The sequence below is a fragment of the Thamnophis sirtalis genome, unplaced genomic scaffold (genome assembly GCF_051295495.1).
Source record: "Thamnophis sirtalis isolate CommonGarterSnake01/CBP01778 unplaced genomic scaffold, rThaSir2_p1.2 scaffold_9, whole genome shotgun sequence".
In the NCBI taxonomy this organism is placed as follows: Eukaryota; Metazoa; Chordata; class Lepidosauria; order Squamata; family Natricidae; genus Thamnophis; species Thamnophis sirtalis.
The window spans coordinates 17,842,984-17,859,753 of NW_028261389.1; the positions used below are offsets into that span (position 1 = coordinate 17,842,984).

At 43.9% G+C, this 16,770-nt stretch overlaps 1 protein-coding gene and 1 non-coding gene across 2 annotated transcripts in view; one reads left to right on the forward strand and one right to left on the reverse strand.

The window, feature by feature from the left end:
* The window catches only part of TMTC1 (transmembrane O-mannosyltransferase targeting cadherins 1), a 172,609-nt gene extending 157,112 nt beyond the window's left edge, over positions 1–15,497 (reverse strand). The window contains exon 1 of the mRNA XM_087722949.1: positions 15,164–15,497. Coding sequence (XP_087579075.1) covers positions 15,164–15,459 — 296 coding nt within the window. The 5' untranslated portion in view covers positions 15,460–15,497. The remainder of the gene's footprint in view (positions 1–15,163) is intronic.
* On the forward strand, positions 8,234–8,340 carry LOC148044056 (U6 spliceosomal RNA). The gene has a single exon (XR_015697797.1). It is a non-coding gene; the product is annotated as a U6 spliceosomal RNA (small nuclear RNA).
* Positions 15,498–16,770: the final 1,273 nt, after the last annotated feature.

The window sequence follows — 16,770 nt, forward strand, 5'->3', positions numbered from 1 at the left end:
CTCTGACTGGCCCTGGCCTAATCTATTCTCTGCCTCCTGAGTCCCAGCTGATCGGGAGGAAATGGGGATTTTGCAGTAACCTTCCCCTGCCACACCCACCAAGCCATGCCATGCCCACAGAATCGGTAGTGAAAAAAATTGAATCCCACCACTGGTGATGCGACTACTGAATACTGCAACCAGTCATAAATGTGAAGATTGCCAAACACCTGGGATGTGATCATGTGACCCACAGGGAGGGCTCTGCAATACTTTACGTGGGGCCATAAAACGCCCCATCTGAAGCTGTTGAAACTCTGAAGCGTTGCTAAACAACCAGTCATAAGTGGAGGATTACCTGCAGAGTAGTCCCAAAAAGAATGAAAGAATAAAATCAATATATGCCTTCCATTACCACAGAAAAGAATTATATCTTTATTATTCTTGTCAGGTATCCTCATAACTGTTGGGAAGAACAGGAGTCTTTGCATAGGGAAATAAGTTCAAAAACAATAGAAATTGTTAATAGGCCAGTTAGTCTTTTTCAACTTCACAATTCTAGTATTCTGTGGATCCCGCTATTGAATTATTACACAAACAAGGGGCACTTTGAAAGTCTTGCTGCACACCATTTGCTGCCCTAGATGCGATCAAGTTTCATCTCAAAAGTCAAGTAGTATAAGACGCACTGGAGTATAAAACAGACCAAGGTTTTGAAGAGGAAAATTTAAAAAAAAAGATTTTTTGCACTCTCCAAACCTCCCAAAAATGGCCCAATTTTCACAAAAACAGGCCCGTTCTTTTCCCCCCAAAAAGGCATGAATAGCTTTTAGGAGGCTTGCAGAGTGTTCCTAGGGGCTGCCCCCCCCCAAAAAAGGAGCAGAAAATGGCCAGTTTTTTGCAAAAACAGGCCCGTTTTTCGTTAAAAAAAAATTACATGCATAGCTTCTAGGAGGCTTATGGAGGGCTGGTGGGGGCGACAGTGTTGAGGCATCAGGACAGATTCTCTAAAAAGCAAACCAGTGGTGAATCTATTTTACTGAAGTATTAGTTACACCATATTTTAACAGGTTGTAAGAGAACATGCCATGTGAAACTCTGTCAAAAGCATTGCTGAAATCAAATTAAATTTTATCCACCCACTCCACTTGTCCATCACAGTTGTATCCTTCTCAAACAAGGTGTGGCAATTTGGCTAATTTATTATCTCCTCTCACATCTTTCCAGATGTTGATAAGTTCACTGTTGGGTAATTAGAGGGATCTTTTTATTCTCTTTCTTGAAGAAGAGATTCATTTTTGCTTTTCTCCTGTTTTGACACTTCCCCGCTTCACCAGGACTTCTCAAAGATAACCAACAGAGGGTTAAGGTTTGTCCTAAAAATATATACCTGGACATAAATTGGGTGTCTAATTGGGTATTCTATTGCATAGAATGATGGGAGGTAATTGATACAAGGTTTTAAATTAAACTAATAAGAAATGGATCCTATTTGCATTTGAATGTAAAGGCTTCAAGTCAAGTTTAGCGCCTGACATCTACATGGACGTATCCAGCAACCAGAGGAAGTATCTTGGCGTTGCCTTCTTCTGGGATGATTTTCAATTTTCCAACTAATCCACAGCTCTGGCATTTTCTGTTGGTTTCTCATCCAAGTACTAACCAGGTCCAATCCTGCCTAGTCCAGCCAGGAGCTGTTTCCATGCTGTTTCTGCAAAGTCTGAATGAAATCTGTCTCTCCTGGCACTTAATGAAAAAGGCTCTTAATTCCTGCTATGCTCGGAAATAATGTGATGGATGTGGTGAATAACGTGAGAAGATAGAGAATTGCAGCTAAACAAAATGCTCTTCCAAAATGCTATTGTTTTGGACTATCTCAGTACTCATCATTAACTGGTTCCGGGAAGCACAATGAATACCAAAAGCAATGAATACTAAACAATTTTTTTCCCATAAGAAATAATCTAGTGAGCCACAAGGCAGCCGACAAGTTCTAGCTTGTGCATTGAGTACCAAACAAACAATGAGTACCGGGACAAAATTTTCACGTCAAAATGTGTTGAGTACCAAATTCAATGAATTTCAAAGCAGTTGAGCACCAAGGACAATTGTAATTAAATCTGATTTACCTGACAGAACTACTATCAGAACTCATAACCTCTGTCACCCTCACCAGGTAGACTACACAGAAAATAGGACTGCCTAAGTTAACTCTATTATAAAGCTGCATTGACAAAATCTTGGAAATCTGAAAAGTACACAAACATAGACACTAATTTCCTTTACAATCTTTTTCCTTTCTTTTCTGGGAATGATGCAGAAATCAATCTTTTTCTTTTAATTTTCAAATGAGAAAGTAAAGAGGAACTACTAAAAGAAACTCAATCCAAAATTGCTAAATAGGCTGGATCACACAAAACGATGGCTCATTTGTTTATTCAATTAGCACTACTGTCTTGGTTCAAAATTATTGCCATAATATTAAAGGCCCACGTCTCCTAGTTGTGTTTTAATGGAAGAAAGAAAGGGAACAGAGAAAAATGGTGAGGGATACTTCAACTGGACAAAAATAAAATGATTGAGCAAGATGGACTGGGTCTTGGAAGAATCATACATTTAAGGCAATTCTCACATCCTTTAAGAAGACATCAGTTTGCCATGTATTTTGGAGAGAACCAACAATATTCACTGGGACCCATGTAAGGAACTTGATCTGAAAGTTTTAGCAACCTGGCTTCATAAGAGACACAGGAGAACTTGAAAAGGAGGAGAAAATGGATGGAGTGCTGAAAAACCTGCTAAGAATACAACCAAACCAAAGAAGAAACGAGGAAAGAAATCAGAGGCACAATAGACAGCCCACGAAATTGCACTTTAAATTCAGCTAAGATAAAGGAAAATAGGAAATGAGTTTCAGTGAAATTAATGGCGCTTCCTTCCTAATTAAGATTGCGAACTTTAGACTGCATTCAGATGAGTATTCTATTTATATCCCAACAACTGATACTGTGACACGGTGTTCTGTGGAAGCTCTTGTCACACAGTGACGTATTTTAGGGGAAAAAATCATTTCTTATTCCAGAAAACTTCCTGGGGATAAGATGGTCACAGTGCAAATGAGTTGCCAAATAGCCAATCAGAAACAGAGAACTCCAATCTCTTCCTATTAGCTTTTCTGACCTAAGATTTTTTGTGGTAAATTTCTTGCTTTTTATTGTACACAGTGAACCTTGGTACAAATGGCCAGTCAGGTTCTTGTTGCCCAGATGTTATCCTGGTGGTGCTGAAACTACAGAAAGACGTCTCAATGTGCACATCATGTATTTTAAAAAAAACAGCATGCTTTTTTTGGCAGGATGAAGAAGTCTGATGAGATGCCAAAAATAGAAATCCAATTCTCCTTTAAAGAAAGAGAAATAGTAATTAGTACATGGTGTAGGGGAAAAAATAATAGCCTTCCTTCTCCTGCCAACAAATAAAATAAACAGTCAGTTCCCTAGGCGTAAGAAAAAATAAATCAGAGAAATGAAAAATTCCAGTTAAATCTCCCACTCCCTTTTTCTCTCTATGTCTCTTTCTCTCTCCCTTTCTTTCTCTCTCACATTCACATGCACAAACACACACACACACAGAGTCCTCAACTTACAACTGAGCCCCAAATATTTCTTGCTAAGCAAGACTGTTGTTAAGTGAATTTTGTTCCTTTTTACGACCTCTCTTTCCACAGTTGTTAGGTTAATGACACAGTTGTAAAGTGAATGTGGCTTCCCCGTTGATTTTACATATCAGAAGGTCACAAAAGGTGAGCCCTTGGGCACCGTAATCATCATAAATACATACCAGTTGCCAAGCGTGCAAATTTCCATCATGTAACCATAGGAATGCTACAACAGTTGTTAAGTGTGAAAAATAGTCATGGCACCTTTTTCAGCGCTGTTTTAACTTTGAATGGCCACTAAACAAATGGTTGTAACCTGAGGACTACCTGTATCTGCCTCCCCTTTATTCTTCGATGCGTCCTTGACACAGTTGCTAATTACTGGTAAAGTTCTAGTCCTGTTAACAAATGAATTCAAGAGGCACAATCAATTAACTGCAAGAACACCAATATAGCCTCCCTTCTTCAATAAATCTGAAGACTGTATCACCAACTGTGGATTGATGACAGATCCCATCATACTCCAGAAGTCAAGGATTATGCCCCTCACTGCCCCTCTGAGAAGTACCAATTATTAGAGCCACCATTTTAATTTTCTCATGTCTACTGCTGTCCTGGAGAACTGTGGGAAATGTAAGATGGGGTTTAAATCAGGAGTCCACAACCTCCGGTCCATGGACTTGCACCAGTCTGGGGGATTCCAGAAACCAGGTCGTGCAACCAAGTGAAGCCCCATCCACAGGGTGCAGGCAGCACATGAAATCATGCTCCCTCTGGTCCGTGGAAAAATATCTCTCTACGGAACTGGTCCCTGGTGCCCAAATGATTGAGGGCCACTGGTTTAAACAATCAGCCTCTTTAGAAAACGTCCTTTCCAACTGAGTTTTAAGGAAACAAGAGTAATGTTATTAACACGACTGAGTGGGTCCAGAGGTATTTCGCGAGAAGAGTACTCCACTCCTCTACTCACAATAGAATTCCCTATGCTACCAGGCTTGAAATTTTGGGCCTGGACAATCTGGAACTGCACCACCTGAAGTCCGATCTAAGCATAATACACAAAATTCTCTGCTACAAAGCACACAAAATTCTCTGCTACAACATCTTGCCTGTCAATGACTTCTTCGGCTTCAACCGCAATAATACATGGGCAAACAATCAATACAAACTCAAGGTAAACTGCTCCAAACTTGATTGCAGAAATTACGACTTCAGCAACAGAATGGTCAATGCCTGGAATGCTCTACCCGACTCCGTTGTTACAGCTTCAAACCCTACTGTGGATCTCACCGCATAAGAGGTCCGTAAAGGGGGCGTGCATAAGCTCATAATGCCTACCGTCCCTATCTTACTGTCCCCATTTATCTGTATTTACTTCCTTTGTTCATGTTTATGTTCCTACCTATACTTGTTATCTTGTACATGTTTGGCAAACAAACAAATAAATAAATAAATGTTAACCTGAACATTTAGTCCTTAGATTTTCAGCTGAAAACCAAAAAAACTGAAGGCAGTGATTACTTGGGCTCAGGAATAAATAAAAATGGGCACTGCAGTGAATAATTAAAAGAAATTAATCCTAGGAATAAAGGTAATGCCAAACATAAAGAGAATTATGAAAGGTAAGGATATCTCAATGACAAAAAAAAACAAAAGATTTGTTAAAGCAATAGTTCTTCCAGTGGTAATGTTTGATGGTAATACCCAAAACAGCAGGAGAAACAAGATAAATATCTTTGAATATATAATTAATGCATACACAATTATTTAAATAAAACCCAGGTGGCACAGTGAGTGGAATGCAGTATTGCAGGCTGACTCTGCCCACAGCCAGGAGTTTGAGGTAGACTAAGCCTTCCATCCTTCCAAGGTCAGTAAAATGAGAATCCAGATTGTTGGGGGCAATAGGCTGACATTGTAAACTGCCCAAACAGTACTGTAAGGATTATGGGGTGATATCAGGGGTGGGTTTCAGGCGGTTCGCGGCGGTCACCGCGAACCGGTTGGTCGGCGAACCCGGAAGTAAGTAACTTCCAGGAATGCCAAAGGATCCACCCGCCCGCCCGCGTTTCTTACCCGGTTTTGACGGGTTCTGCGCTTCCACGCATGCGCAGAATACATACAGCGCCTGCGCAATCCTCCAGGAGCAGCTGGAGCATCGCACAGGCGCTAGTACGTATGCGTGCACCGAACCGGTTGGAACGGGGCGAGAAACCAACCCCTGGGTGATATATAAATCTAAGTTAGGGGTGTCAAACTCAAGGCCTGTGAGGTGTTTAGATCTGGCCCACAGGGATGCCTCGGGAACAGTGAAGGACTTGCGGTGTCTCTGCCAGCAAAAACGGAGGTTGGGAGGGCTGCGTGGCGCTTCCAACACAAGTGATGTTGAGCTGGCCACACCCACCCTGCACATACACACACACACACACACACACACACACAAAGGTCAAACACACCCCTGATGCAGCCCTCAATGAAATCAAGTTTGACACCCCTGGTCGAAGTGCTATTGCTAATGCTAAAAACCAGAAGCCTCCACAGGTAGTCACAATGATACCAACACAATGATAGCATCACAATGCACTTCTTCCTACTTGCTTTGTGATGTCACATCCAGATATGTAAGGGGGGAAGTTTGGGTCATGACGTCATGAGTCACATTTTACTTCATTAATGCCTGTGGCTAAAGTTCTACATCTGATTTTATTCTTATTGTGCATTTATCAACAGTGTGACAAAAGCAGCAATTTGCCATTGGATACGCTTGTCCAAAAGACAAAATGAGGGATGTATTAAACCAGAGAATCTGAATCCTAACCATCAAAGACAAATGTACAGACTCTCTGGGATACCAATGTGACAAAAGTAAAGCCATAGATTAGAATTCAACATCAGTACAAATTGTCCATGCATTAAACCAGCTGCCTCCAATCTGATCCCCTTTAAATCTATTGGATCCCAATTTCCCATAATCCTCAGCCTTTATGTTGACTGAAGGTTATAAGAATCTTGAGAAGAACAGATTGAGGAAATCTACTTAAGAAAAGGAATGAATGGGACAGGTCAAAGAAGAAGATGACAAGTTTTTGATTTTGTGGAACCCTATCATTAGCAAACTTGTACGATTACAATTTTCCCAGATCATGACAACAAATGATCTAGGTTAAACCTATGCAAACATCCAGTAAACTCACATCAAATTATCAAATTCACGAACGAAATAAAATTCAATGTAGAGAAAAGCAAAGTCTTACACTAAGGCAAGAATAACCAAAAGTGCACATATAGATTGGGGGAAATCAGGCTTAATAGTAGTAATTGTGAGAGGGATCTTGGAGTCTTAGTGTACAACCAATTAAATAAGAACCAGTAGTGTGCAGCAGCAACCCAAAAAGCCATTGCATTCCTAAATTGCATTAAGAGAGAGGTTCAATCAAGATTACGTGAGGTATTAATACCACTCTATAAAGCCTTAGTAAGACAACACCTAGATCACCGCATCCAATTTTGGTCATCTCACTATAAAAAAAATGTTGAGTTTCTAGAATGAGTATAGAAAAGAGCAACCAAGATGATTATTAGGGGACTGGAAGCTAAAACATAAGAATGATTGCAAGAATTGGTTAGGTCTAGTCTAGTGAAAATAAGGACTAGGGGTGACACAATAACTGGTTCCAATACTTGAGGGGCTGCTACAAGGAAGACAGGATCGATGTATTCTCCAAATCATCTGAAGGCAGGACAAGAAGCAATGGATGGAAACTGATGAAGGAGATTCAACCTAGAAAAGTGAGAACAATCAACCAATGGAACTGCTTGCCTTCAGAAGTTATGGGAGCTTCATCACTGGAAGCTTTCAAGAAAAGATTGAACTGCCATCTGTGAGAAATAGGTGTAGGGTCTCCTGCTTGGGGGTGGACCAGATGACCTACAAGGTCCCTTCCAACTGCTACTCTGTTAACGTTAAAGGTCCCAGAATTCAATAACTTTGTCTAGTAATTCAAGAAGAAAGGTAACCAGCTAGCTTAGAGACCAGCTTCTAAACCCATTTGCCTGTTCATGATTGAACCATGAAATATATAGCAGGTGGTCTAAGACAGTGGTCTCCAACCTTGGCAACTTTAAGACTTGTGGACTTCAACTCCCAGAGTTCCTCAGCCACAGGTCTTAAAGTTGCCAAGGTTGGAGACCACTGGTCTAAGAGACAAGAACAGTCACCTATACAACATTTGTGAAAATATGATTGTAGAGCCAAAGTATTTCCCTTTCTTCTAACAAGTGAACCCATCTGTACCTGAGAGAAGATACTGATGGGAAAAAAATCTAAGTGAGCTCAAAATGCATAGGCTGAAACTGAAGTAGAGACAAAGCCATGTTGATTGAAGGACTCATATCCGTCTCAACGATAATCTAGTGAATGCAACCTTTACCTGCACTTTTACAAAATGATTTTACTAGCCCTGCCTATTGCTCCCCAAGGTAGAGCAGGCTTTCTATCTGCCACCAGAGAGCAAACTGCTACTCTGCAGCTGATTCTGCATGAAGCTATCACTGACTATGTCCAAAATACACTCACAACAACAGGAGTTGTGAGTCGTGCTTGCTTCGGCAGCACATATACTAAAATTGGAACGATACAGAGAAGATTAGCATGGCCCCTGCGCAAGGATGACACGCAAATTCGTGAAGCGTTCCATATTTTTGAAAGTTACAAACTTAGCCGAGATGGCTAAAATATCGGCATATCTTAAAGATCACTCAAATGAGAGATATAAACGAGACTGGAAAAAATGGATTGACTATATACAAAATAAATACGGGACCAAGAAATTCCAGTTAGCCTATGCTTAAGATCATAAATGATTTAAATTGTTTAAAGTTAGTTCAGCAAGAAGAAGCTAAGGTCAATGTAGAATGTTATTAATTTCTTTATTTCTTTTTTTTCTCAATAGATTTTAGACTGTGTTTGTTAAAAATCCATACCGTGTACGGGTTCTGGGAAGGAGGAGGGGGGAAGGAGGAGGGGGTTGGGTGGAGGGTGGAGGGAGGGAGGGGTATATATTAGGCTAGACAAGAATTTGGTGGTAAACTAGAATTATTTTGACAAACAAAAAATTGTACTTCGATGTCTTACTGATTGATGAATGATGAAATGTTTGTCTTAAAAGAAATAAAACTTTTGAAACCCCCCCCCCCAAAAAAAACCAGGAGTTGTGAGTCCAGGAAGACCCCATGAATATGTACCGGGTCCATCTGGGGCAGTGCAATGCCATCCAGAACCAAAGATGCTAAATCCCCAGATATAGTAGAGTACCCACAGCCACATTTGCTGCGTGTAAAAACCCTTCCTTCTCTCAACCTTGGATCTTCCCGCACTGAGTTTCAATGTATGATCTCCAGCTCTGACCTACCCTGTAAAAAGAACAATTTCTCTCATTATTTATGCCATGCATTCACTTACACACCACTATCTCTCCTTCGCTTCCCCTTTGTAACAAACTACAGAGCTCCAACTGCTGTATTCTTTTCCTTATAGGATAGTCCCCTAATCATCTTGGTTGAGCGCTGTATTTTTTTAGCTCTCTACTATCCTTTTTTAGAGCAGTGGTTCTCATCCTTCCCAATGCCGCGACCTTTTAATACAGTGCCTTATGTTGTGGTGACCCCCAACCATAAAATTATTTTAATTGCTACTTCATAACTGTAACTTTGCTACTGTTGTGAATCGTAATGTAAATATCTGATATGCAGGATGTATTTTCACTATTACAAATTGAACATAATTAAAGCATAGTGATTAATCACAAAAACAATATGCAATTATATATTGTGAAATATTTATTTCTAATTACAAATAAATGAAATTTTGTCTTGAAGCATGATGTAGCATGGGTAACAGTCTTACTATAACAACAGTAAACTACATTGCTACATTTTGCGACAGTATGCGCAACGTGAAATAGCAAAGCATTGTTTGGCGCATCCAAGTCATTGCACAGTTGCACAAAATGTGGTGAAACTCACTAAACGACGCTCTTGCTTAGCAACCAAAATTTTTGGCTCAATTGTGGTCATAAGTTCTCTTCCTTTTTCTTTCTTTCTTTTTTTCTTTCATTTCTCTCTCCCACTTTTTCTTCCTTCCTTTCTCTTTCTCTTTCTTTCTTTCTGTCTCTCTCTCTCTCTCTCTGTGGCTCTTTTTGTCTCTCTCTCTCCCTCCTTCCCTCTCTGTCTATCCGTCATTCTCTCTGTGTGTCTGTCTGTCTGTCTGCCTCTCTCTCTCTGTATCACTCTCTCTCTCTCTCCTCCCTCCCCCCATCTCTGTCACTCTGTGGGTATGTGTGTTTCTCACTCTGTGTGTGTGTGTGTGTGTGTCTCTCTCTCTGTCTCTTGTCTGTCTCTGTCTCTCTCCCTCTCTCCCTCTCTGTGTGTGTGTCTCTTTCTCTGTCACTCTGTGTGTGTGTCTGTCTGTCTGTCTCTCACTCACTTAATCACTCACTCTGTGTGTCTGTGTCGGTGTGTGTGTGTGTGTCTGTCTGTCTGTCTGTCTCTGATTCCCTCCCTTCTTCTCTGTCTCTCTCACTCACTTTCTCTCTCACACACAGACAGACACACATACTGTGGTCACCTTGTTGAGTGTTCCAATCACATTTGAAACACTCAACAACTGGCCCGTATTTATGATTTTTTGCAACATTCTGCAGTCATAGAACCAAAACATATGGTTAAAAGTACCTGGCAGTGGCATTTTTCCCTGGGGGGCTCCACAGAACATCCCAAGACCGATGCCACCACATCTGCCCTCTTCGGGGACAGGTCCTCTTCAGAAGGACGAGGCCCTGCTGGTCCCACTCGCGTTCTTCATCTTTCGGCTGTGGCCCCACACTATAGAAAACATAGGCGCGCGCACAACCTGCGCAATTACAGAGCAGGACCAAAGCCCCTCTCCCAACTGGCCTTCCTCCCTCGGAGGGCTTCGGAGGGAAGCTTCTGCAGAAGCCCGGGCAAGTGAGAACAAGTTCTCGCCGTTAACGAAGACTCCGAGGCTATTATTGTGGGGGGGTGTGCACGTGCCTATGTTTTCCACGGTGTGGAGCCTTGCCAAGGCTCTAAGTGGCCAGCGATGACCCCGGAGCCCATCTGGGAAGACGAGGAACGCGAGGGGAACCCTGCCCCCCGCAGATGGGCTCCAGAGTCATCACCGGCCGCCCAGAGCATCAGTGCGGCTCCACACCCTGGAAAACATAGGTGCGCACACACACCCCATACAATTACAGCCTCAGAGACTTCGTAATGGTGGGAACTTGTTCTCACTCACCCGGGCTTCTGCAGAAGCTACCCCCCCCCCAAAGCCCTCCGAGGGAGGACGGGCCAGTTGGGAGAGGGACTTTGGTCCTGCTCCAGGCTGTAATTGTGTGGGACGTGCACGCTCCTATGTTTTCCACGATGTGGGGCCACGGCTGGAAGGCGAGGAACGCGAAGGGGACCAGCGGGGCCTCATCCTTCTGAAGAGGACCTGTCCCGAAGAGGGTAGATGTGGTGGCATCGGTCTTGGGATGTTTTGCGGAGCCCCCAGGGAAAAACGCTGCGGGGGATGGCTTTTTAGCCAGGCGGCTGTCAGAGAGAAGAGAGCAGTGTGCGCCCGTGTCTTAGGCGACCCCTGTGAAAGGGTTGTTCGACCCCCAAAGGGGTTGCAATCCACAGCTTGAGAACCTCTGTTTTAGAGGTTGCAGTGGCTAAGATGCTGAGCTTGTCGATCAGAAAGGTTGGCAGTTTGGCGGTTCGAATCCCTCTTGGATGAGAAGCGAAATGCCTTCAAAGAAAAACAAGAAAGCCCATTTGCCTCCTGAAAAAGCACCTTTGGAACAAGATAGTCAGTAAACATATATGAGCACCCTGCAGCATTTCAGTTTGCATCATGGAACTGAGGAGGAAGAGCATAGAACGGATCAGTTGTGTACATTTGAACTTTTACCCAAATATCTTGTCCATGGGAATCTTTAGATTTTTTTTCCCCTGAACCCTCTGGCCTGATCCAGCTCCACTTCCTTTAAATGTTTTTTCCCCCCATTATTTTATGGTGTTGGAAAGGATAACAAAGGTATCTTTTTGGTATCTCTTGAAACCAGATCAGTGGTCTTCAAATGTAGTTCGGAGGAACCTAATGCAAGGGGGAACGTGTTGGCACAAAAATGCAAATTGCATCTATGCGGTATTCTTATAGTTAGAATCTGAGCTGGGAATGAACAGCTTGGAAGGAATCTTACAATTACAATGGACAGTTCAATGAAACCATCAATCCAGTGTGTAACTGCGGTAAAAGAATCAAATTCCAGGCTTGGAATCATTAGGAAAGCAATTGAAAATAGATTTTTAAAAAAGGATAAAGGTAAAGGTTCCCCTTGCACATATGTGCTAGTGATTCCTGACTCTAGGGTGCGGTGCTCATCCCCGTTTCAAAGCCAAAGAGCCAACGCACTCCGAAGAGGTCCGTGGTCATGTGGCCAGCATGACTAAACGCCAAAGGCTCATGGAGCGCTGTTACCTTCCCATCAAAGGTGGTTCCTATCTTTCTACTTGCGTTTTTACATGCTTTCAAACTGCTAGGTTGGCAGAAGCTGGGACAAGTAATGGGAGCTCACTCCATTATGCAGCGTTAGGGATTCGAACTGCCGAACTGCTGACCTTTCTGATTGACAAGCTGAGCATCTTAGCCACTGAGCCACCACGTCCCTTAGAGGCAGCTGTGGGCAAGTGTTAAAAATGAAGACAGGTCCAAGAATGGCAGAAAAATAATATGCTTAGAAGTTATGACTCCAGAAGACAAATGGAAAACAGATCAGAGACTCTGAGGCACAAGCAGTAAGCCATGGAAATTAAGGGAAAGGAAGGGCTCCTTTGGCATTAAGGGGAAATGGATAAGAATCTTTATACAAAGAAAAAATAAACAATGACATTAATCTTTTCGAAAATCCTCCCCGAAGAAAAATATTCAAGGCCACACAATACTTCTGAAAAGGTCACCACATTTCTTAAAAGAACACTTCTTTATCCAACTCTGGGACAGAAACAAAGAATAAAGAGGGAGCACAAAAAAAAAAACTCCAGCCCTCTTAAGCTATTAAGTTATTATCCAATTTAAAAGTCTGGGTGAAGCAGACACTGCCTTAACATGACATTTTCACCTATCACTATCATAGCCATGTTTAGATACGCCAAACACGATTTTCTGGGTTTGTACAGTACATATGGACCCTCTGGAATAGTGTTTGCATGTAGACCAAAAATGTGGTTGGATAATTTGTGGTTTAGTGTGTTGTACAAACAAAAGCACAGATTGAACATGTACGCTGGGTTCACACAACACAACTAGACGGCATGTGGTTCAGCTGTATTCTGTGAGCATAGCAAAGGTCCTACCCCTCACACCAGCACTGAGTTGGGGGGAGTCAGAAACAACAGAATTGGGGCAGCAAATAAACCTACAGGAAGATCGACTAAGAGGCATCAGGGAGAGGCATTAAGCTTGCCCTTGGCCCAACCTTATATTATGGGTGCCAATAGCATCCATAAGGCACTTCTTCTATGCCACTCAGGGTGTTTTTCCCAATTTACATTCAAAGCAAGACAGAAATTTCTATGCCAGCAAACCTCGTGATCCCAATGGCCAGGTACAAAGTTGACCCCATGCCCTTCCTTTCATTTTCTGCAGTCAACATTTTCTACTCTTGACTTACTCCAGATAGACCTGTCTCCTCCTTTCATACATACACCCCTCTTATGTTACTCCATCCAGCCTCTTCTATACATTTGTGTAAAACGTACACAATGTTTTTCATACATTTGCATAGAACGTATTATTCTATACATCCCACTCCCATCTCATCTGAGTATCCATAATGACCAATCCCAATTTTAAGTAGGGATTTCTCAACTGCACCTAAAAAATGCACAAGGTGCTTTGATGCCAGTTGATCTATAGTGCAAAGCCAACAAGCCTTTCACTTTCTCCATTCCTGGTGCCCATTTAGTGTTGGGAAAAGAAGGGGGGAAGATTTGCAAAGCAGGCTGAAGAAAACGGTGCCCCCCCCCAACCATGTACAGAGTGCACCTCCCTTGAGAAAACCCAAGGATGGAGAAGTTTGTGGTGATTTGCTGGGTCGATGTGTCCAAGGGAACTCCCTGCTTTCTCTGCAAACATTCCAGAAATTGCTGTTAGGAATGAAGTTGGCAAGACAGCAACTGAGTGATTCCCAGGCTCCAAATCTTCTCTACGCTGACACGTGTCAGCTACCTCCTAGGCAGGTCTTAAAGAGAAGACCCCAAAACCAAAAGACTTTAAAAGTTGGGAGGCAGGGTCTATTTATCCACCAAGTAGATGGTGAGAAGAGTACCCCACTCCTCTGCTCGCAATAGAATCCCTTATGCCACCAGGCTTGAAATTTGGGACCTGGACAATCTAGAACTGCACCGCCTACAATCTGACCTAAGCTTAGTACACAAATTTGTCTGCTACAATGTCCTACCTGTCAATGACTACTTCATCTTCAACCGCAATAATACACGGGGCAAACACAATCGCTACAAACCCGAGGTAAACTGCTCCAAACTCAATTGCAGAAAATACGACTTCAGCCACAGAGTGGTCAACGCCTGGAATGCTCTACACGACTCTGTCGTTACATCCTCAAACCCCCCAAAACTTGAACCTTAAACTGTCTACCATGGACCACACACACCCCTTTCCTTTCTAAAAAAAAAATTAAACATATTTAAACATTAAAAATCAAAAGACAAATTTCCACTCATTGCAGCCTTTCTGTATCAGTATTGATAGCCTTCATATTTACCTAAGTTCTCTTTCTATAGTTTAATATTCTATATTATAAAGACATTTAGGTTTTAATAATTTTTACAAATATATTGTTGTATTATTGCAGCTATTACATAATTCTGATAACAGTAGTTTTACATCTAGCCATTTACACCATATATTCCAAACTTCATAATACTCAGATTCTTCTCTGTCTTTCCATTCCGTGGTCAACCTCACTCCGTTCCTAAGAGGTCCGTAAAGGGGGGGGGGATGCATAAGCGCACCAGCATGCCTACAGGTCCCTGTCCATTTATTTGTACTCATTTCTTATGTACAGACGTACTCCTGCTTATACTTATGTGTTTATATGTTGCATTCATACTTGTACTTGTTTTCTCCTACATGCTTGACAGCCCAAAATAAACACATAAAATAAAAGTACTTCACAGTCTAGTGAGACAACCTGCTAAGAAATCGGGACCCAAACACGCATCCCAGGAGGGAGGGATTGATTGTCCCGGAGCAGATAGTCGGGTCAGCGTTGACCATACCCTGAACTGCAAGAGACGGAGGCTGTTATGTAAGGCTCGGCTCCGGTCGCCGATTCGAGCCGGGTAAGGTCCTCCGCGGGAGAGTTCGCGTGTCTGCAGCGCCTCAGCCTTTCCCACGACCCGCGCGCGCGGTGCGTTTGCGAGGCTCGGCGTCCGGCTTACCTGAAGGTGAGGATGCAGAGCGGGCGGTAAGACTTGTGGCTGGTGTTCTCGCCCATGCCTTTGCCCCAGAAGTCGTTGGAGAAGGCGGCCAGCGGCGAGGCTCCCGGTCGCACGTCCGGGTTGTTGACGATCGCCCACACGTCGTCGTGCACGAACTCGCCCTGCAGCGAGTTCCAGTAGCAGAGGGCGGCCAAAAGCGCCGCAGCCCCGCAGCGCCCGGGCCGGCCAGCTCGAGCTAACCACCGCGGCTGGGGCAGCGGCGCTCGGCTGCTCCGCTTCCCGCTCGCCGACCCCATCCCGTGAAGGCGGCCGCTACACCCGCCCGGCTAACTGCCTTGCTCCGCCGAGCGGTCCCCGGGCTCATCTTCGCCCCGCGCCTGCATCGCCCCGAAAGGCAGGCGAGGCAGCCGCTCGCGCTCTGCCGCTGCTCCGCCTGGCCGGCTGCAAATAAACAGCGGCCGCCTCTTTCCCACCTACCCACCCCTCCCGCCGCTCCGTCCCTCTTCCCTCCCTCCTCCCCCTGCGCGCATGCTCCGAGCGTAATGCTCAGCCGCCCCCCCCCCCGCTTGGAAGCTGGACCTGGGACGGGAGGGGCGGGGTGGCCGGCGCTTTCCCCTCTCCCCCCCCCCCCAAAAAAGTTCAGACTCGCTGCTTTCCCTTTGGACCGATGCCAGCAAATAGAAATCCAATCCAGGCGGTCAGCGTTGCTTTTCTAAGCCAAAGGTTTTGCAGCCAGTTTTGGTCACCAGGTTACACACACACGCAAAAAAAGATGTTGAGACTTTGGGAAAAGCGCAGAGAAGAGCAACTAAGATGTTCAAAGGCCTGGAGGCAAAAACATATGAAGAACAATTGCAGGATTAAGATAGGGCTACTCTAGAGAAAAGAAGGACTAGGAATGAATGACATGATAGCAGTGTTGTAGTATTTGAGGGGCTGCCACAAAGAAGCTTATGCTTAAAGAGGCCCCAGAGGATGATAGAGGACAGGAAGACCTGAAAGGACATTGTCCATGGGGTTGTGATGAGTCAGACATGACCCCGCAGCCAACAACAACAACAACAACACAAAGAACGGGGGGGGTCAAAAACACCTTTGGGAGAACCTGGATGACTGAGAATCTCCATAGACATGTTCCACTGCTTAATTGTCCTCACAGTTAGGAAGTTTCATTTTAATTCCAGGTTGCTTCTCCCCTTGATTAGTTTCCATCCATAGTTCCTTGTCTTGCCTTCTGGTGCTTTGGAAAAATAACTTGACCCCCTCTTCTTTGTGTTGAGGTTTGAGGTTTGTTTTATTTATATGCCGCCCTATTCCCTGCGGGACTCAGGGCGGCGAACAACCCAAGGGGGAAAGGGAACACAAAAATACAATACAAGCATTTAAAAATAGCCAACAGCCACACAGATCGAGAGGGGAAGGGAACTCATCAACCCCAGGCCTGCCGACACAGCCAGGTTTTAACGGCTTTTCGGAAGGCCTGGAGAGAGGTGAGGGTCCGAATCTCTGCGGGGAGTTCGTTCCAAAGGGCCGGAGCTGCCACAGAGAAGGCCCTCCCACGGGTAGTAGCCAGATGGCATTGGCTGGTGGACAGAACCCAGAGGAGG